The sequence below is a fragment of the Eutrigla gurnardus genome (assembly GCF_963514095.1).
Source record: "Eutrigla gurnardus genome assembly, chromosome: 6".
Classification (NCBI taxonomy): domain Eukaryota; kingdom Metazoa; phylum Chordata; class Actinopteri; order Perciformes; family Triglidae; genus Eutrigla; species Eutrigla gurnardus.
In genome coordinates this window covers 21,504,342-21,526,409 of record NC_139920.1, presented here as the reverse complement: position 1 = coordinate 21,526,409, position 22,068 = coordinate 21,504,342, and the positions used below count along the sequence as shown (strand labels likewise).

Sequence of the window (22,068 nt, the reverse complement as noted above, 5' to 3'; positions counted from 1 at the left end):
TTTTGTTTTAGTGTCCAGACAGGTTTCTTTTTTCTGTAATAATGTCATCTTGGAATGTTTGTGCGTTTGCATCACAGCAGAATGTTTTTCATGTGTTGTTGTTCTGTGTCAATAAAGTTCCACTCATGTCTGATATCTGTTTGGGTTTCTGCATGAGTTATGTAAATGCTGCATGCGTATGCTTCATATAGTAGTGTGCCCTATTTTCTGCACCAATAGCAACAATGCAGAGCAGATACCCCCCCCCCCATGCTTTGTGTTCCATGCTTTCTTTCACTGCTGAATTGTGGGACGCTGACCTTTGTAAAATCCCTCTGGTGATGAGAAATGATAAAAACATATTAAAAGTAAACTGCAGATATCACTGACATAAAGACCAAAATAAACCATACATATAAAGTTTATACTCTTTCCTTCCTTTGCATTTGAAAAACCTCTTTGTCTTTGAACTCCATCCCTCACGTTGAGAACAAAGAGCAGAGAGAGAGAAAAACTTGGAAAATGTTGCGTTTCCAACGTTCCCAGGTGCAGTTGGAGCGGCGTTCCCTGCAGGAAGCGTCGCATCGGAGGAGGGCCAGAGGTTTAGTGGGCAGAGAGTCTCATAATAACATAATGTGTCCCTGCTCCGCCCTCCTGAACCCATGTCAGCATCGAACCACCTACACCCCCCTCGTCAGGTGGAAAGCTGCTTCCTGGCATGTCTCTATCATATTTAATTGTATTCATTTAATTAAGCTGTAGAATATTACATTTACAATTTATGGAAACTAGAAAACCTAAAAAATTTACAAATCTGTATGAAATCACACAATTTGGAAAATCTTGAGCTCTGTACGCTAAATGGAACTAAATAAATGTTTGAGTCCCATAAATCTCCATGTGAGCCTCCGTTTACCAGATTAATGATTAAACGACTCGTCTAATCGAGACTTGAGAACACGGTGAGAATCAGCTGAACTCCTAATTGGCACCTCTGCTCTATATGCGGCGCTGCAACAGGAAGTGCGAGTCCTCGTAGGGTTTACGTGGTTTTCACACTAACCCACCTGCATATCCGTGGCCTTCACAGTTTCTTCTAGAAATAGATCCAGATGTGTGAAATCTAAAAATGCATTTTATTTTCTTTGGTGATGAGAGAGAGACCTTCATCATTCATCTACGTTTGAGTCTATTTGATACGTTTCTATCGATTTCTTTCCTTTTTATTTAATAATACAGACGCCTGTTGTTTGTATTTCATATTATTTGGTGTCATTTTTTGGTGATAACATTTATACATGTATATAATCATTGAATAGTAAAGTATATAGGAGGGATTTGTTTGACTAACTAACACCAAAGGGACCCAAAACTCCTCATCGAGAAAGCTTCAAGCCTGTTACATCACATCATTGTCACCAATATATATGTATATATATATGTATATATATATATATATATATATATATATATATATATATATATATATATATATATATAGGAGAGGTGGTGGAGACCAAAAGCAGCAGAGCTAAAAGACTAAAATGTTACACCCATCAGGACTCAACAATGAGACGAGGAAACACCAACAAGTGAGTTGATTATAAATCTAAGAAAAAATATCACGTTTGTGTTAAAAAGGAAAAAATAAAAAAATATAGACAGACGGACAGACAGAACGAGAGAGAAAGGTATAGAGAGAGCGATAGATAGAGGGGAGAGAGAAACAGAAAGAGGGGGGAGAGAGAGGGGAGAGCAACAGACAGAGAGAGAAAGAGAGACTGGGAGACAGACACAGAAAGACAGATTGAGACGGACAGACCGACAGACAGTGAGAGTTAAGCTCCTCCCCCTGCTGTCCAGCAGCAGCAGCTTCATCCTCAGCAGCTTCAGCTCTCCTGAACTCTGCTGCTGCTTGTTTTCATGACTTTGAGGCGCTGCAAACTTTCTCCGGAGTGGAATACAAACCATCACAAATGGATAAGTGAGCCTCGTTACTGCTGTGGAGCTTTCATCATCTTCATCATCATCACCATCATCACTGTTGGATATACATGAGGACTTTCTGTCCATGTCTTCTGTCAGAAGATGGCTCAGAGAGTCTCCATCGTCCCACTGTTGGGCATTATTCTGAAAATCACCTGCCTCGCTGGTAAGATCACGGATTAAAATACTCAAATATTCCACCTTCACAAAGTTATTTAATTGAAAACATATTTAACGGAATTATAAACATTATTTAACTAACGTTATTCAAAGGAGTTTTGTAATAGAAGGAAATCTGTCTTCTACCATAAATACATTTAAGTAGGAAAAAGTGTCAGCAAATTTCTGCTGGGATTTGTTGAGAAAATGAAGGAAATGTGAGTCTATTTGACAAAGAATTTAATTTGTTTCACTCCCAGTATGTAATTGCTAGAGTTATATAAAACATTAATTTAGAGGTCATGAAGTTAAATTAAGGCGAATTAATGCAACACCTACTTTTTTCCCTTCCAAACAACACAATGCGAGCTTTAGGGCCTCACAGGGAGGCGGTGGTTCAGCCTGTATCCTCAGAAACAGGAACCCCACCTAGGCCACGCTATTCAGCCTGACCCGGCCCATCTTCCCCTGCTTCCTGTTTTGACACAGCTCCGCCATTTGCTGCAGCAAATGGAAAAAAATGGCAGAAACCAGAAAAACTACCCCCCCTTCTTCTGTGTTGTACTTTAAGCTCCTTCCTTCTGTGTTTGACCGAATATAATTTCTATTCAAAATGTATTTTATTTAAGGCCCATACTGCGCGTGTGATTGGAAACAACAATAATAATACATTACACAGAGACGCGTTGCGACCTTTGACCCCTCTGAGTAGCGATCATTTCTGTGTGTTTTTGCCGATTTACCTCCAGCCATGGAACTGCGGTTCATGCCGGATCCGCCGACGCTGAACATCTACGGCGTTCACAGGATGAACCGATCTGACGACCTGGAGCTGACATGCAGGTAGGGATTGAATATGCCGAGTTCGATATCCACGGCCGTTGGCCCCCCACGTACAGACACACAAAGCCTCTCTCTCTCTCTCTCTCTGTGTCTTGCCTCCTGGCAGAGGGCGCCAGTACCTGAGGTGGACCACCCCCCCCACCAGCACCCGCTTCTCCACCAGCGACTGCAGCGGGTCGGGACTCTTCTGCACCACGCTGCGAATCTCCAACGCCACCGTCAACGAGACCGGACTGTACCAGTGCTCCTACAGGGACCTGAAGGTCGAGGACGGCAAGACCTCGGCGGCCACTTATGTGTTCGTCCATGGTATGACACGTTTTAAATACATTTTGGGGCGATGGCCGCCCTGGCATGGTGGACTTTATGGTGAATAGGGACAGAGAGGATAATTCCATAATGAAAAGGAAGCGTAAAATGGGGCTTCTGGCGCTCTAGCATCACTTCTGCACGCGTCAACGCAGACATCCATAGTCTTTTCAAAATAAACTTCCATCTTCACAGGAAGTAAGGTCAAAAAAACGAAACACTAAACACAGGTTTAGGAAAAGAGACAGTTGACAGGGGTGTCAACCTCCAGTCTGCATGCCGAAGTGTCCTTGGGCAAGATATTAACCCCATATTGCCCCTTCATTACTTGCCACCTCTATAATTCACGAATGTCTGGCAAATCCTGCTGTTCTGAGTACTTTTACTACAAATAGCATCACTGGCAATATTTAAACTTCAAAACACTGTAAAAAGTTGTATATTTACATCGTAAATAGTATAAAAACTTCAGTAGAGTGTGTTTAGAAATCTTACAGTAATCACGTTACTTCCTGACGTGTGTGTGTGTGTGTGTGTGTGTGTGTGTGTGTGTGTGTGTGTGTGTGTGATTTTAGATTACAAGGTGCCCTTCGTGCCGTCGGAGAAGGAGTACGAGGTGGTGTTCATCCGCGAGGGGGAGCGAGTGGTGATACCGTGCCGAGGCTCGGTGGAGGACCTCAACGTCACGCTGCACACTGTAAGGAAGCCGTTTCTCTTCTCAGGGGAAATCTGAAGTTCTGCTCAAGCTGGAATATGAACGGCAGAGCGGCAGATATAAACTAATATCACATCTCATTTTAAAGGGTTACAGATAAAAAACAAAAAACACACCAAACAGGTTTAAATCAAATGTTTAAGTCAAGCTACAAAGGTGCTAAAATGCAACTGATAGACCCGTTTACAACCGTCCAGACGAGTTAGAAGCTCTAAACGTTAAGTTAAAACCGTTACCAGCATCTAAATGTGAAATGTTCTCCAAATCGATATTCCAACAATACTCAAGTTTTTGCAGAATTCAGACGGGATCACGAATGTTTCACTTCTCGTTTCTAGTAATAACCTTATTTACGAAGCCAGATAAGGGCGCTTATGTGTAAAAAATGCTGTTTTCGGTTTCTTTGGAGGGGAAAACTTCTGTCTTCCAAATCAGTGAATTCCTGTTTCTGTCAGAAGTATCCAAATAAGGAGCTTCATCCCGACGGGAAGGACTCTGTGTGGGATGCCAGGACCGGGTTTGCAGTCCCGAGTCACCTGATCAGCTACGCCGGCGTCGTGTTCTGCCAGACCTGCATCGGAAACGAGACGTTCAAGTCCCCCCTCTACATCGTCGCCGTTGTCGGTAAGATCTTCACACGGCAAAGTTTGAGCTGTGGAATGCTAAATTGTAGAAGTGATGTGTAATTGAAAGAAGGACTTGGTGGAGTTCAACACAGTCTCACAGCAGTTTGTGAAATCGTGAAATTTAAATATCTTGATTCATGTACATAAACATGAATTTCTCCCTTTGTAAGTTTGGTTCAGCATGATGTTAGTTAGGTGTAGGCTACAAAAGCTAACTACGTAAAGTTAGGCTTAGGCAACAAAAGCTGACTATGTAAAGTTAGGCTAAGGCAACAAAAGCTAAATAAGTAAAGTTAGGTGTATGCAACAAAAGCTAAATAAGTAAAGTTAGGCTAAGGCAACAAAAGCTAAATAAGTAAAGTTAGGTGTATGCAACAAAAGCTAAATAAGTAAAGTTAGGTTTAGACAACAAAAGCTAAATAAGTAAAGTTAGGCTAAGGCAACAAAAGCTAAATAAGTAAAGTTAGGTGTAGGCAACAAAAGCTAAATAAGTAAAGTTAGGTTTAGACAACAAAAGCTAAATAAGTAAAGTTAGGTTTAGGCAACAAAAGCTAAATAAGTAAAGTTAGGTTTAGGCAACAAAAGCTAAATAAGTAAAGTTAGGTTTAGACAACAAAAGCTAAATAAGTAAAGTTAGGCTTAGACAACAAAAGCTAAATAAGTAAAGTTAGGTTTAGGCAACAAAAGCTAAATAAGTAAAGTTAGGTTTAGCCAACAAAAGCTGAGTATTTCTCAATATTTAATCCTGCTTCACAAGCTCGGACCGTATAGTCACACTGATGCGATTAACTCCTGAGTCCACCCAAAAAAATCCTAATTAACTTTCCATTGCCATTTTCATGCTGAGCGACAGGAAAAAGAAAATGGGCAGTTCATGTCCCGGGTTTTTTGCTCTTCCTGACTGTTTCGCAATCTGCGATGAGACTGGGCGAGCGAGGCAGAGTCGAGAGAGAGAGTCAGTCGTCTCTGGAGAACAATGTGCCGTCAACTGAATGCCATGTCTTGCCTCCCTTTTCCTGCAGGATACAAGATCCACGAACTCGCCGTGACCCCCACGCAGCTGAGGCTGTCTGTGGGGGAGCGGCTGGTGCTGAGCTGCACCGCCAAGACCGAGCTCAACGTGGGCATCGAGTTCAACTGGACCCACTCCGGTCTGCCTCTGGTCAGTGCCCGCCGCTTTGCCCGCTCTGCCTCATGTGACGGCCGCCTTCACTGAGTGTCCTATCTCGCTTCCTGTCGTCCTTGCACATATTCCTCACTTCCTGCATTCAGGAATCCCTTCGGTTTATCTGCACGCCAGGTCAAAGGTCAAAGGTGACCAGATGTTGTTTTTGATGTTCTGCCCGGCCACTTGAGAAAAAAACCATAGAAGTGCAGATCGCCAACAAGTGTGTCTTCCTCTCCTCTTCCAAACAAAGAGCTTTGACTCAGTTGTCCCTCGCGGCTACCTTACGGTCAAGCTGGCCACAATAACAAAAACAGAGATTTATTCATTTTGCTTAATTTTAACAGATCATAACATATCTTGATTTAAACTGCACATTATAGACATTTTGACATATTTTTTTGTCTTGACGAGTCACAAAAGTTGCATTTTTGTTTTGATACATTTCGATCATTTCAAGCCAAACCGTGATATTTTATAACTCAACATAATCAAGTAGTTTAGTGGGGGGGGGGTTTGTTTAGTTTTGTATTGTTAGAAATTGTGACCATTTGGTTGGAGTTCGGAAAAAGAGTGCAATTTAGTTGTATGGGAACATAATTTTTTTGGAGTTCAGTTTTTGAGCAACTACAAAGGTAAAATTGCGAGGCTTGCTTTGAACCTGGCCGATAGCCAGAAACACCTGTTGAGGCAATTGTTGATCACTTGCGACCGCCACCAGCTGATTAAGACAGTGAGGAATCAGCAGCCAATGATGGTGTAAACTATGTTTTTCAAAAAATTGCAAATCACCGAAACCATGAGAGATCCTTGAGCATAAAGTCAAACATCAGCAAAAACAAATATCAGGGTGATGGGTCCAGTAGTATACAAGATTAGCCGTGGACAGACGGATGGATACACACACACACAACCGAACGCATCATCATTGTAAATTGTCTAAATGTTATTTTGTGGTTTTGGTGTCAGATCGCGACCCATGGGACGCCCCACAAGAAGAAGCTGTGGAACACCCTGGAGCTGTCCAACACCGTCATTGTGGAGAACGTGACAGTGGAACACACCGGGGAGTACACCTGCACTGCCTCTAGTGGCCACATGGAGAAGAGTGCCTCGGCGCATCTCAAAGTGTTCGGTACGAAAAACAAGATGTTGTCTGAAATCATTTTTATCGCAGTCCTTTTATGCTGTTTTACATTAATGAGATGGTTGTGGTTTCCTCTCTCATGGCAGCTGATGGCTGTTCTTTTAGTATCCATATATCTCAGCAGTTATGTTGTATATTTAGATATTGTTGAACATGTGATTCATATATTAACTAGGTGGATTTGTATGCTGTAATCACATCGCTTGCTGTTTTTCCAGAAATTACTGTGAACACAGACACCTCCCTGTAACCCTGTAACACGTTTTTTGTTTTTTCCCTTACTTTTTCCAAAGCGATTTTTTAGTTTATTTTTTATTGTTTGAAGAACAATGAAGAAATATGTTTTCAGAGAAAAATATAACATCAACAAAAATTTCACCATTTTGGTTTTAACCCTCGTCCTTTTTGATGTTGGCATTAATCCTTTATCTATGACGGCGTTTTAGGGCCAAAATAAATAAATAAATAAATGTACATAACAGTGAGAGGGGAGTAATATCCCCCCCCCCCCCCCCAAAATACATTTAAGGGGGAGAAAACAACCTATGATATTCTCTGAGATTTAAGTCTTAATTTATGGGAAAAAACATCAACATTCTTTGAGATTCCAAATACAGAAGTTTGAAAAGGAAAAAATCATAAATTCTCTGTGAATACACATTTAAAGAATAATTTAAGTTGATTAGCCGGATTACAATCAGCACTTTGAATTATGTGTTCGATGTCTCACGTCTGTTTCTTTTATGCAAGCTCACCAAAGCTTCATTTTTGAATCTTCAAATATTGAAGATTGTATTTTTTTTTGTTGTCGCTTTTCCAGAAAAGCCTTACATTGACTTGAAAGAACCGTGGATGAAGGTTCGGGAGGTAAACGTGGGGGATCAAACATCTATCCCCATTAAGTACTCGGCCTACCCAGACCCCGCCTTTAAATGGTAAGTTCATCCCCAAAATGTTAAACTCACATATTTTATACCTTTTATTATTTTAGATTGTTGCAGTGAGTTAAAACTAGTAGCAATGTCACACCTCAGACATCACATTGTAGTTCCCCTCCGCTTCCTGCACCGACTTTTTTTACAAACCATCTGGAGGAGTAAACAGGAAGTGATGCAGACTGAGAGGTGACTCGCTTTGGTGGTTTGTCATCCTGCATCATCAGGACCAGGATTGTTGACTGATGTGTTTATTATGTTCTTTGATTAATGCATGATTATATGCATTTAGAAACGCAACAGTTAGAAAAGCTTTAGACTACAAATCGGAGAAAATAACCAGCGCTGGTATGCTTATATGTGGCCTCAAATACAGATTTATAATGAACAGATTTCACCGTTAGCAGATGGATTTATTAGTAGTTTAGCTTTTTTTTAAACATGCTGATATCACATATGTGCTATCATAAAATCCTGTTGTTGGTTCGTTTGCTTTCACACCACAAACAAACCGCACCGGAGTCCACTCAGAAGTGGACCAGGACCTGCATTTTCAAGTGGTCTTCAGCTTTCAAAGGGTCCTGATGGCTGGTGGTTTATTGTGGAAGCAGCCTGACTTTCATTCATGTAATTCATGTCTCCGTCCGCCTCAGGTTAAAGCACGGCCTCCAGCTGAAGGAGGACTACAGGATCAAACAGAGGAGCGACGCCCTCACCTTCCGTGGAGTCGCAGAAATGGATGCAGGGAATTACACTTTGGTCCTGACCAACAAGATCACCGGGGAGGAACAGAGGAGCTCCTTCCAACTGCTGGTCAACGGCATGTTTTTCCCTCTTGTCTAGCTTTATAAGACACAAAAGTCTTCTGGGAGGTCAAGGCGATAACTCTTGGTGTCTTCTTCTACAGTGCGTCCTCACATCATTGAGAAGGAGGTGGCGGTGGACACCGACGTGTACCCGCACGGCAGCAGCCCCACTCTGAGGTGCACCGCCCAGGGATTCCCCACCCCGGCACACATTCAGTGGCAGTGGATGTCTAAAGAGGACTGTCCAGAGGCCTTCCTGTAAGCCAGCTCTCTTCAGTGTGTGTGTGTGAGTGTGTGTGTGTGTGTTAGAAGGATCCCTGCGATCGCTGTGTTCGTGATGTTGACAAAAACAACGAGCAGAGACAATGAGAGTGAACTCTGACCCGATGCAGATCAGCGGATGTGATTCATGCTCTTCACAATGTCTTTTTTTAGAAGGGACATTAATTATTCATAGACGGGTGATGTGTGTACTGATTGTGGGTAAATAAACAAGAAATAGATTTTTTTTTTAAATGGCAACACGAGGCAGCACATTTTCACGTCTCTGCCATGACGGCAAACTCGACTGCTATTTTCCAAGTCACTCGTGACGATATAAATGATTATTCCGATAATGAAAATTCACCACAAATTGTGTGTTCCTGATCCTCGATAAAATATTACATTGTCCCATCACGTACAAACGTACAACGGCGTATCAGGGCCACTTTAGGACAGAGACCAGAGGGGGGGGGGGCAATTTTCAGACAAAAAAAAGTTGCAAATTTTCAGACAAACAACCAGCATCTATGCTAGCTAACTTCCCATGAATGTACGCATTTATTTTTCTAATTAATACATCACAACGTGTGTCAATGTCTCGTTAAGGTCCTTAGGGTGATGGCAGTTAATGGTTATTGTTGGTTTTATTTATATGAGGCCAAATTGTCATCTTATGGGTGTTTATTGATCGGGGTCGGTTGGGCTTAGATGCTAGCGGTAGCTTTCACTTGTTGTCTTGGCAACGGCAAGCATCATTTACATGTCATAGATGCCCTATTTCCATTTAGGGCATCTATGAAAGCTACTGCTAGCATCTTAGCCCAACCGCCCCCGATCAATAAACACACATAAGATGGGAAGTTAGCTAGCAAGTTCGCCACTTTATAAACTCGCAAATTTGCAACCTTTTTTTCTCTGAATATTGCCCCCCTCTCTCGGCTCCATTTTTGTTTGTTTTTTCCTCCTACAGTGGCCCTAATACGCCGTCATACAAACACACTACATGAGCGTCGGTGTCGGATGCCCGGGAGCATGGAGAACAGGTCGACCGTGTATCTTCTTGGCGGTTACGCGGCGGCCTCCTCAGGTGTGCCGTGATTTAATGAGTGTTAGGGGGGCGGGGAAAGACCATCAGCATGGACCCCTTATCTCCGGTCTACACATCAGAGCGCTTCCTGTTTCCTGTTGTTCCCGTCGGGCTTCTTCTTCCTGCCAAAGCTGCGTCTCTTCTCGCACACTTTCTTCCCCCTCGTCACGTTCCCAGTTCTCCCCCGTGACAGTTTGATTAAAAATAAGTTGCCCGACACAGCAATGACAGGAAACTAACTACGAGAAACATCGGTGTCACCTGGTTTCTGTTTGTCCAACAGGTCAGGGCACGTGAAGTCCGAGGCGCAGCTCGCTGGCTGTAGCGGCTGGCGGGACATCAGCAACAACACGGGTCACCACCCGGTAGAGCGGGTCATGACGGACGCCGAGCATGGCCAGAAGGTAAACGCCTCCTCCCCGTTAAATGGTGCACACGTGCACTATATTTAGTGTGCAGTTAATCACAACACTTTCCTGTAGAAAATCGCGAGCTCCTTGAAGATCCAGAAGGCCGAGGCCCACGCCCTCTACAGGTGCACGGCGGCCAACAAAGTGGGAGAGGATTCACGCATCGTCTTCTTCTACGTCACACGTGAGCAGCGGTGCTTTGGTGGTTTTTTTTAATTGTTGTTGCCGTCAACCACATTTCATTTCTTTCATCACACCTTGGTGTCGGTCTGCAGGCGGCCTGGAGGTGAGCGTGTCCCCCTCCGACGAGCCCTTGGAGGAGGACCATGTGGTCCTGCAGTGCAAGGCGGACAAGCTGATTTACGGCAACCTGACCTGGTTCCGTGTGACCAACGAATCGCAGCAGGCGGCATCGTCAGTGCAGCCCTGTCGCCTGCTGGGGAACGCCGTCAGGAGCGACTTGGAGGTACTTCACTCGAGTATTTCACGCTACTTTATTCTTATTGTCATTTTTAATACAAAAATCTATTAAAATACACATTATGAGCAGGAATGGGACGATGTTAAAATATTATGTCACTATTATCGTGGTTGAAATAATTGCGATTCACGATATTATCCAGATAATCATCAAAATATGCTTAAAACTAAAATGTCAGCAAAACAATCTGAAATAACTGAACATTTAGTTAAGAAACAAAACTTTCTTTAAGTGAACAATTAAATCTTGAATAAGATGATCATGAACCATAAGGTCTCCCTGCATAAATAAAGGATAAATCAATTTACATACAAAGCCTTAATTCATGAGTAAGATGTGAAAAGAAACATTTATGAGCTCCTCAAACCTCATTCCTTTTACTTCGCCAGTTGTAACATCATTCAAACTCGGCAGAAACAAAATCAAAATAATTTAATAAAATGTCTCTGGTTACTCAACATTTTGCGTAGAATACCAAGAAATATTATATATTATATATTTCTTTGGGGGGACATTTTTCTGGCTTTAATACAGCAATAGTCATAATACAGTAATATATACCGTACCCCGCCTCTGCAGCGGAGACCCCCGTCCCTTGTGACCCTGTCCAGCCTGCAGGGCACCAACGTGACCCTGGAGCTGTCGCTGCCCAACGCGTCCCCCCGGGACGAGGGTCTATATGCCTGCCAGGTGGACCACATCAAGACTCGGGAAAAAACCTGTCTGCTGCACCGTCTCTCTCTCAAAGGTAATGAATGCACAGTGAATACACGTCCTTTCAACTTTGAAAGAATATCTTCAAAAAAAAGATATCCGATTCTGATTTTAAGGTCTCGAGCCTGCGAGGATCCTGAACAATCTAACGGATTACAAAGTTAACGTGAGCGCGACGATCATTCTCACCTGTCTCGCTGCCGGGACGCCGTCCCCAAAGGTGGTGTGGACCAAAAACAACCAGACCGTGGAGGAGGGTCCAGGTGAGGTGGTGCACAGGTTTTTAAATTAGCTCTGACCCGCTTTGTGACTCGTCACAGCTGTTTAAAGAAAACAGTATGGCTTGCTTACAGGCGTGATTCTGGGTCCCGACAACCACATCCTGACCATCCAGCGTGTGAAGAAGGACGACGGCGGTCTGTACACCTGCACCGCCTGTAACAGCCGCGGATGTGACTCCTCCCAAGCCTACCTGACTACCGAAGGTCAGTCTTCCCCCGGAACCTGAAATACTACAGGGGAGAGTGGGGAAAAAGTATTTCCTGATGTTGTGTCTCTTCCTGGTTGTTTTGTAGGGTTGTTTTGTGTCTCTTGGTGAATGTTTTGGGTCTCTTTGTAGAGGTTTTGTGTCTCTTCGTGGATATTTTGTGTCTCTTCATAGTGGTATTGTGTCTCTTCGTGGTTGCTTTGTGTCTGCTGGTAGTGGTTTTGTGTCTCTTCGTGGTTGCTTTGTGTCTCCTGGTAGTGGTTTTGTGTCTCTTCGTGGTTGCTTTGTGTCTCCTGGTAGTGGTTTTGTGTCTCTTCGTGGTTGCTTTGTGTCTCCTGGTAGTGGTTTTGTGTCTCTTCGTGGTTGCTTTGTGTCTCTTGGTAGTGGTTTTGTGTCTCTTCGTGGTTGCTTTGTGTCTCTTGGTAGTGGTTTTGTGTCTCTTCGTGGTTGCTTTGTGTCTCCTGGTAGTGGCTTTGTGTCTCTTCGTGGTTGCTTTGTGTCTCTTGGTAGTGGTTTTGTGTCTCTTCGTGGTTGCTTTGTGTCTCTTGGTAGTGGTTTTGTGTCTCTTTGTGGTTGCTTTGTGTCTCTTGGTAGTGGTTTTGTGTCTCTTCGTGGTTGCTTTGTGTCTCTTCGTGGTTGTTTTGTGTCTCTTGGTGGCTGTTTTGTTTCTTTGTAGTGGTTTTGTGTCTTTTTATGGTTGTTTTGTGTAGTCTTGGTAGTGGTTTTGTGTCTCTTTGTGTTTTTCTTTTCTGTCTCTTCGTGGTTGTTATGTTTCTCTTCGTGGTTGTTTTGTGTCTCTTGGTAGTGGTTCTGCATCTCTTCGGGGTTGTTTTGTGTTTCTTCCTGATCCGTTTGTGCGTGTTTGCAATAGTTTTGTGTCTCTTTGTAGTTATTTTCTGTATCTTTGTAGTCATTTTGTGTGTCTTAGTAGTCTTTTTGTGTCTCTGTGCTCCCGTACCCTTTCGGATCCTGTGCTCTGTAGACCCGTTTGATAATCCATCCATGGCTGAAGATTATTCATAGTCCATGTAAGATACTTTGGCCTTAACTCCCTGACAATACCCACAATAGTCACAAAGATGGTGTATTTATATCCGTCCTCAAGGCTTCACCGTTTCACACATGCAACTTTTTTGATATCAAAGATGTAGAATAAGAATAACTTTGCTTCCGCATGACAGGAAGTTGGCCCAGTTAGCACACATCCTCCTGGGAGTCTCTAAATCCAAAACAATGAGGAGGGAGCAGGACAAAGGGAGAGGCCAGCCCTGCCCCAGAACCAGGTCCACCCTTTCTCCGTCCCCAACACAAGAGACAAACAAACAAACAAACAAACGAGCCGACGAGAACCGGAGTACGTGACCTGGTCCCCGCCAGCAGAACGGAGACCCAGTTAGAGAAGCCCCTGGCTCGGGCACCAACAACGACCCGCTAACGAGAACCTCTCTGCATGTGGGGGAGTTTTACAGAGCAATTTAAAGAGAAACCAGACCACCCTTCCTGCAGCAAAAAGAGCAAATCACAGATCCGTCATCCACCATGAAATGTCTGCATTGTCCTATTGTGCAATAACGACTACACCCGGATTACTTGACACTGTTTTATTTTTATTATGCACTTATTTTATCAGCTTTTATTTGCACATTTATCTCCTTCTTTTTCTATTTTGTATTATTTACAAAGTGTGAGCGTGGAACAAATTCACAGAAAACACTTCTTTTAAATCGAGGCTGAACACTTTTCTGTTTTTTCCGCCACCTTTTATTAAGTCATTTCTCACACTGCAGCTTCTTGTTATTGTATTTCATACCTGTCTGATTCTATTTGAGCGTGTCAGCTCTCGGCTCTTTAATAAGCCGCGACAAGCTTTATAAATAAATTCACCGAAGCTCATTACAGCGTGAAGCTGCTCTCTGTGGCTCCGACTTTCCCCATTGTCTTTGGCAGCGGCATTTCGTGCCTCCTGGACGTTTGTTATGACGAGATAAAATATCGGTTTGTTTACAGTCCAGATTCCAGAGGTCTCCTTCCTCCAACCCAAACACACACACGCATGGTCTGAATTTTTATGCAACGCTGCCAAGTCACGTCACTATATTACCTTATTAGAATTTATATTCTACTGCGACTGTATCACGTTTTTTACTGAAGTCAAATTTGTTGAACGATCTATTCTTTTTTTTATTCTTGCATTGAATCATATTGGGTCGATCAAAGACACGCGGCGCTAGAAACCATGCTTTTTTTCCTACGTTACGGCGCCACTAGTGCACACTCCTCGTTATTTAGACGCCTGTTTTGACGCCGGTAGATGTGGTAGAAAATGTCTTTTTCTGGTCTTATTTCCCTACTCCTGATCCAACAGCAGGAGCTTCCTACAACTCATACCATGTGTTCCTTCTAGGTGCAGAGGAGAAGACTAACGTGGAGCTGATCGTTCCCATTGGCTCGGTGGTCATCGCCATGTTTTTCTGGCTCCTCATTGTCTTCGTCATCCGTGGAAGAAAGAAAGTAAGTGACTTCCTCGTCCTCACGTTGCCAAACTACAAACACCATTCCTCTGCATTTTCCATCCAGTTACACACAAATACTGATAAAAGAAATGCAGCTAAAACACACACACACACACACACACACACACACACACACACACAGTGTGGGGGTGTATGACTGATTAGAAGTGACTGTGCTGGCTCACAGTGGCTGCTCTCCTTTGTATCCAGGAACAACAGGGCCACTCTCTGCTCCCATAAGTCACGTAGACCCTCAGCACTGATTGGGCCCCTCTTACTGGAGAGCCACTGGGAAAAAATGCTGCACACAATCTGTTCCTATTGAAATAGGGGACACGTTCTCTCTCTCTGTCACACTGTTTCAGCCGAGTGGCGGGGACCTGAAGACAGGCTACCTGTCCATGATCCTGGACTCGGAGGACATGCCCATGGACGAGCAGTGTGAGCGGCTCACGTACGACGCCAACAAATGGGAGTTCCCTCGGGACCGGCTGAAGCTCGGTGAGGAGACTGTCCCAGTTCAGACGGCTGCAAGAGTTTATAAGTAATCACAATGCATTGTGCTGAAAAAGATCTACATTTCCTTGTCTTACGATAAGGTCATAGGTCACAGTTCATGCTCTAAGCATGGCAACTGATGAAGTGAAAGAGTTAAAGTACTAAGATGAAAACACACAAAACTCCCAGACTAGATGAGCAGGTAGCCCCGCCCCCTAAAGCTTCCCCTGCGTTCTGGTCTGTTGGACTCTAAATGGACCATAATGTACTAAATGAACATCATTGAAGAAGACTTGAAACAAGAAATTGAGACCATAAACTCATGTGTACAATGTTTACTGACATATAAATCAAGAGAGAAGTAGGCACATTTTCTCATGGACTTCTATACAATCAGAGGAGTTGCCCCCTGGTGGCCAGCAGAGAGAATGACAGTTTAATGCACTTCAGTGTTGGCTTTATTTTTCCAATCTGGAGGTATTAACCCCCCCCCCCCCCCCCCCCCCCACCAGAAAAATTAGGCTCGACGACGACTACGACAACATTTTTAGTTAAAGTTAATTTTAGGCCAGAGTCAGAAATTTAAAAAATATATATTTTCAAGTATATTATGAGCTAACATCAACTGAAGTGATTTGTGACACAATCTCCGACATGCGACTTCTACTGAATGTTCAGCACGACCAAAAGAAATGACTATACGTTCTAAATAAAAAATTGTTATTCAAATAATAAGTGAACATATCTTGTGACCAGATGACATCAATGAAGTGATTCTACATGTGAGAGAAGCTCATGAGCACCAAGGGTGTTATTAATGTCTTCATGATGTTTTACAGGCGACCCGCTGGGACGAGGAGCGTTTGGTCAGGTGGTCGAAGCAGCCGCCTTCGGCATCGAGAAAGCCACCACGTGCACCACCGTTGCAGTCAAGATGCTTAAAGGTGAGTCCTCTCTCAAACAGACCGACAAAGTGAACGTAAGTAGAGCCGAGTCCCTTTTCTGTTAGTTCCCTTTAAGAGGACTGAGGTTGCTTTGTTTAAAGAGGACCACATGTGTTACAGAGGGCGCCACGTCGAGTGAGTACCGCGCCCTGATGTCAGAGCTGAAGATTCTCATACACATTGGACATTATCTGAACGTCGTCAACCTGCTGGGAGCCTGTACGAAGCCTGGAGGTGGGCGAGCACACTCAGATCTATGTATACTTATCTGTGTCTACATGCCTCAGACAATATCAGTAAATCAGCCTCTAGATGTGCTCTGTGGTCCTGTAGTGTAATATCATCATACCTCTCTCTCTCTGCAGGGCCACTGATGGTTATTGTTGAGTACTGTAAACATGGAAACCTTTCCAGCTACCTGAAGAGCAAGCGCGGAGAGTATAGCCCCTACAAGGTAAACGTTACCTGTGTACTGAGCACACCAGCGTCCACAACACACACGTTTAGTGAGCCGTGGAAGCCGGCTGTTGGGCCAATTTGAATTTATCAGACAGTCCAACGTCCTCGATTACATTTCTGTAAGCCAGATCTTCTTTAGTAACAATATAATGAGGTATCACAGAGCTCAGGGTGCCAAACAAACAACTGCTATCGGTTTGTCCCAGGTGGCAACCTCCGGCTCTGAAAGGTGAAGCCGAACGCTTAAGTGCCTTAAACTTGCATTCTCCTTTATGGCCATCAGGGGGAGACTCCTCTAGTTGCAAAAAGAAGTCTGATTGAAAATGATCCTAATAATTGAAATATTCCAACTTACGCAAATTAACCACATTTTTCATGTTCACTGCATTCTCGTTGCACCATTCAGGTATTAGAATAGATGGATCAATTTACGTCTTTGCATTGGTTTGGCATTTGGTGTGAAAACACCAAAACATGGACGTGTGATCAGAGCAAATAAAGCCTGCAGCCTGAATATAACATGATTATGATTCCAACTCCCTTGTTTTCGTCGGGGTCATACAGAGGAAGCGCGTGGACAGCCAGAAGTGGGCGTCTTCAGAGGAGGATGTGACCGACGGGGATCTGGGCCTGGGGAAGATCGCCCAGCTGGACATCTGCACGGGGACGGCCATCTGTTCCAGAGCTGGAGACGGGGCTTCAGGCGGCAGCGAAGACACTCGGGAAGGTGGGCGAGACCACTCATGTTCTCTGCACCAGTGCATTGCTTGGTAATGTTGTTCACGGTTGTGATTTAAAATGCCTCACAGAGAGCTCAGACGAGGACCACCTGACCATGGAGGACCTGATATGCTACAGCTTCCAGGTGGCCAAAGGCATGGAGTTTCTGTCCTCACGCAAGGTGAAGCTACAGTCCATTCTGTGTGTCCACGTGTCTAGAAGTGGAAATAATAATCCGTGTTAGCGTGTGAACGTAAATGCCTCTGTGTCTGTTTGCTGTGTAGTGTATCCACAGAGATCTGGCAGCCAGAAACATCCTGCTTTCAGAGAACAATGTGGTGAAGATCTGTGACTTCGGCCTCGCTAGAGACGTCTACAAAGACCCCGACTACGTCCGCAAGGGAGATGTGAGTCCCCCCCAAACGTACATGTAGTCCCGCTATTCCACCAAGAGATTCCTGTTAATATTAAATAAGGCAAATTATTCCGCTGACGTTGGCTGCTGGTGGTCAAAGGGTGAACAAAGACATTTTCTGCTGCATAGTATTTACAGCTGCGGGAAAATGAAGCGAAGAGGCTCCACAGTAAATCATCTGGTAAATGATTGTTGGTTATTTCTTCATGCTTTAGCGTGAAACAATCAATCATTTCTCTAATTCACACCATCGCATCGCTTTTTTTCTCGTGACTTTAAGAATACTTTTTATGTCTTCTAGAGGTGTCAACCCTCACGATTCGATTGGATTTTACACTTCAATCATTCCAATGCACAGCGATTCCCGATGAATGTCGATGCATCGCATCCTCATTTCTCTGTATTACTTTTTTCATTCGTTAATACAAGCAGACAGATAAATCTGAACTCCTTTTTAGTTAAGACTGTGCTTTCAAAAGCAGACTACGACAGTCTATGTTATAAAAAGCTTTTTCAATACTAGCCTCTGTTCTGAGACACCTCAGTACATTAACATTAAAAACAAAACATCAATCCTCCTGCAGTCCTTTTTAACTGGTCCCTGTGGTTGAGATGCAAAGAGTTCCTCAAGTGGTTTCTAGTCTCTCTGGGTAAAGTTCCTGTGATCATGAATATGAAGCTTCCATGTTGGTCCTGCTGCAGGCCCGCCTCCCTCTGAAGTGGATGGCTCCCGAGACCATCTTCGATCGGGTTTATACCACACAAAGTGATGTTTGGTCCTTTGGGGTTCTTCTCTGGGAGATCTTTTCTCTGGGTAAGTCTAATAATCACCAGTACACACAAAATGTACCACTGTACACCTGCAACATCTCCTCTGTCCTATCTGTCCTATAGGGGCCTCTCCCTATCCGGGTGTTTGCATCGACGAGTTATTCTGCCGGAGGCTGAAAGAAGGCACCAGGATGAGACCGCCGGACTACGCCACCAACGAGATGTGAGTGGAGATGGGACGCGGCGACACGCAGCCGGATGTAACTCGCTCCGATGTCTCACCGTGACCCGGTCTGTTTGTGCTCACAGATACCAGACCATGTTGGACTGCTGGCTGGATCGTCCCACAGACAGGCCGACGTTCGCAGAGCTGGTGGAACATCTGGGCAACCTGCTGCTGGCCAGCGCTCAACAGGTCTGTCTGGGTCCAATAAAATCCCTACTGGGTCCATAAATAAAGCCAGTGATGCTACGCCAAGTAATCACACCTCCGCTCTAAAACAGATTACAAAATGAAGCAATGAGGAAGGGGAATAGTCGATAATGCAACTTTTGATTAAAGGTGCGTCCTTAGCACTAACTTTTACTGTGCTATTGTTATGGTTGTTCCCTGTACACCCAAACCACACACACACACACACACACACACACACACACACACACACACACACACACACACACACACACACAATCTTTAAGCAGTGCCAAGTCATTCTGGGAAATTTAGGAAGTTATTAGCTGAAGTTGAAAGTAGAAAAAAAATCAAGCAAACTAGTTGCAATAGAAGGAAACTGATTAGAGCATCAGGAAAAGCAATGACTGGAACACATGTACTACCACTCATTTTAATGTGAGTTCATATTTCTACTCGTTTGTGTGAATTAAATGAGTCGGTGTGTATTTGAGGCGACATTATGAGAGCTCTCTTGGTCTCCAGGATGGGAAGGACTACATCCCTCTGACGGCAGGCGGCGAGGCCAAAGGATCTCCGGTGACCCCTTGCCCCAGAAGCCCCTACAGCACGCCCCGAAGTGGGGAAATCCTGGAGGCTCAGCTCCACTACGACAAACCGCCGTCCCTCGGGTCAGCACGATGATGTCACTGTCCTTCTAAAAACTGTTTCTCACCAGTGCTACTCAAAAATGGGAATATGCATAAATGTGTCCACTAAACATTCATAAGAACCAACAAAAGTTTGTGTAAATTTTCATTTTATCGGACGATAATCCTGACTTGGTTTGAAACAGCTTTCAAAGTTCGAATGTCGTCATGAGTCATGTCCAATCAGCTGTGTCCTGTGTGCAGACTGTCCCAACAGAGCGAGCGGTGCAGCCGTCCCCTCAGCGTGAAGACGTTCGAGGACATCCCCGTGGCGCGCAGCAGCATCATGGTGAGCTTCTCCGCCAATCAACGTACAGTCACAAAACGAAACTGAGTAACGACTGAGAATGAGCGGTGCTCTTTGTTCTGAGATCTTCCTCTACATTTACATGAAATATTAGAAATGCATTCAATATATAACACAGTTCAATGCAACACCACTACAAAGTAAGCAACACCCACCAGTTCGTGGACTACGGTTTTGAAGCTTCGAGTTTGGCATTTTGGCCGTCACCATCTTGGGTTTTTTTTGCAACCATTGAAGGAAGTGACCATATTTGGACTGCAAAAGAGCGACAGGTGGATCTGACGAACATAAGCGGAGGAGCGGCACCCAGAGCTAGCTAACTACGTTCCGTCACTAATGTAACGGTATCTCAGCTGATGTGTTTTTATCCAGCGACTTTTTAACACCCGGGAAGAGAAACGCTACATCCTGGTACCGAACACACAGAGAGAGACCTCTTGTTAGCTTGAGTAACGCTACATCCTGGTACCGAACACACAGAGAGAGACCTGTTGTTAGCATGAGTAACGCTACATCCTGGTACCGAACACACACAGAGAGACCTGTTGTTAGCGTGAGTAACGCTACATCCTGGTACCGAACACAGACAGAGAGACCTGTTGTTAGCGTGAGTAACGCTACATCCTGGTACCGAACACAGACAGAGAGACCTGTTGTTAGCGTGAGTAACGCTACATCCTGGTACCGAACACACAGAGAGAGACCTGTTGTTAGCGTGAGTAACGCGACATCCTGGTACCGAACCTCACTTTTAGCTGTGTCATCATTCTAATCATGTATTTTCACCGTCACGTCAGTTCTACGACAAAATGCTCCAATATTGACACCAAAAGATTATCTTTAAATTGACAAACGTAATATGTATAATTTATGGTAAAATTCAAACAGGATAAAAAAAATATTTTGATTATGTACGAATATATGTTTTCTGAAATAAGCTCCCATCGGGGTTCACCGGAAGGGGCACGACTTAGCCTCTCTGTATGCGAACATTTTGATTCGTTGCCGGTGTGAATAGTTTTGATGCAAAATATGAATTATTTAGGATTTTCGTGTTGTGTATTAATCATGCCCCAAGCGTGTAAAAGCCTTTTAAAGGTCAACTAAAGAATATGAGAGTGATTTCAGTTGAACTGTGCTCCTACAGGAGGGTCACACAGACAGCGGTATGGGCTTCTCACCGGAGGAGGTGAAGGGTCTGAATCAACAAAACACGTCTAACTTCAGGTGAGGGGCTACAGCCGAGACCACACAGTTCCCGATCCGTCGTAGCCGTAAAATCTAAATACGTTTCCCCTTCCTGTTTTCTGTCTCTCTCTCTGCAGCCAGCTGCTGCGCTGCAAGAGCAAAGAGTCTCTGGCCTCGGAGTCGTCCAACCAGACGAGCGGATACCAGTCGGGGTACCACTCGGACGACGCGGACGCCCCGATCTACGCCAACGAGGAGGTCATCATGAAGCACAACATGCTGAAGAAGCCTCTGCTGCTCAGGACGCCGGACAAGTTCAACGTGGAGATCCGCTACAGCACGCCACCCGTCTGAGCGGCATGAAGGTCGTTTGATAAGTGTGTAAGTGTAGCCGGAGGAATGCTTTCATGTTTACTCGGCGAGTACAAGGACACGCCCACGTCCTGAGGCGCAATCCACTCACTTCCTCTGCTGCAGGAAATGACATCTGGATTTTTTTTTTTCCATAATTGAATCAGCAAATGTTTTCTTTTTTTTCGACTTTAAACGTCTGTTTATGAGGCAGTTTCTCTAGCATCGATGCCAACGATGTTTCTGTAGAGTCACATTTGTACAGTTCTCTTATGCATGTATGACTTAGTGTATCGCTAAACCTGCAATAAATGTAACTAGTTTTATAAAATAAAAATACTCACAGATTAAGACGGCTTTTGTTCACTCTTTCACCCTGAACGCGATAATTCGTCCCGTGTCTTTGTGCCGTACACCTCTCACTTCCTGTCCAACGCAAAGAAAAACCTTGGTCATTGTGTGTGCGTCCTATAGGAACAATGCTCGTCCAACCTTGGCTATTTTCTCAGCTGGGTTCAGGTCTCGGTGCCCGTTATAGCCCGGCCAAGGTCAGTGTGGGCTGGCGTGACAACAAACAAAGTGAAGGGAACATTTAAAAAGCAGGTTTGAGAGCCAAGGAGGAGGAAATTAAAGTGGATCCACATATTATTCTGGATCCACGTGCGATAATCTACTTGATAGATGTAAA

At 44.2% G+C, this 22,068-nt stretch overlaps 1 protein-coding gene across 2 annotated transcripts; it reads left to right on the top strand.

Moving 5' to 3' along the window:
• The first annotated feature begins 1,853 nt into the window (after positions 1 to 1,853).
• On the top strand, positions 1,854 to 21,731 carry kdr (kinase insert domain receptor (a type III receptor tyrosine kinase)). 2 transcript variants are annotated; one of them, XM_084010926.1, is made up of 31 exons: positions 1,854 to 2,131; positions 2,874 to 2,967; positions 3,074 to 3,276; positions 3,852 to 3,973; positions 4,447 to 4,615; positions 5,640 to 5,779; positions 6,752 to 6,917; positions 7,750 to 7,864; positions 8,518 to 8,684; positions 8,772 to 8,928; positions 10,305 to 10,425; positions 10,504 to 10,615; positions 10,707 to 10,897; positions 11,492 to 11,660; positions 11,743 to 11,889; positions 11,980 to 12,111; positions 14,518 to 14,624; positions 14,992 to 15,127; positions 15,964 to 16,068; positions 16,189 to 16,302; positions 16,434 to 16,522; positions 17,092 to 17,254; positions 17,337 to 17,428; positions 17,532 to 17,654; positions 18,365 to 18,476; positions 18,557 to 18,656; positions 18,743 to 18,848; positions 19,371 to 19,516; positions 19,739 to 19,823; positions 20,989 to 21,068; positions 21,167 to 21,731. In XM_084010926.1, the coding sequence occupies exons 1-31, from the start codon at positions 2,068 to 2,070 to the stop codon at positions 21,381 to 21,383; spliced, it is 4,044 nt and encodes a 1,347-aa protein (XP_083867052.1). In that variant the 5' UTR covers positions 1,854 to 2,067; the 3' UTR covers positions 21,384 to 21,731. The 2 variants fall into 2 exon arrangements, with proteins under 2 accessions (XP_083867052.1, XP_083867053.1); XM_084010927.1 differs by having other exon boundaries at positions 1,855 to 2,131; positions 4,450 to 4,615.
• Positions 21,732 to 22,068: the final 337 nt, after the last annotated feature.

What these genes read in the sequence shown, in the direction of transcription:
- kdr (XM_084010926.1), top strand. Translation starts at nt 2,068, where the DNA reads ATGGCTCAGAGAGTCTCCATCGTCCCACTGTTGGGCATTATTCTGAAA. An exon ending in CCGTCAGGAGCGACTTGGAG is followed by an intron (nt 10,898 to 11,491) that starts GTACTTCACTCG and finishes CCGCCTCTGCAG; the next exon opens with CGGAGACCCCCGTCCCTTGT. An exon ending in CTGGGAGATCTTTTCTCTGG is followed by an intron (nt 18,477 to 18,556) that starts GTAAGTCTAATA and finishes TCTGTCCTATAG; the next exon opens with GGGCCTCTCCCTATCCGGGT.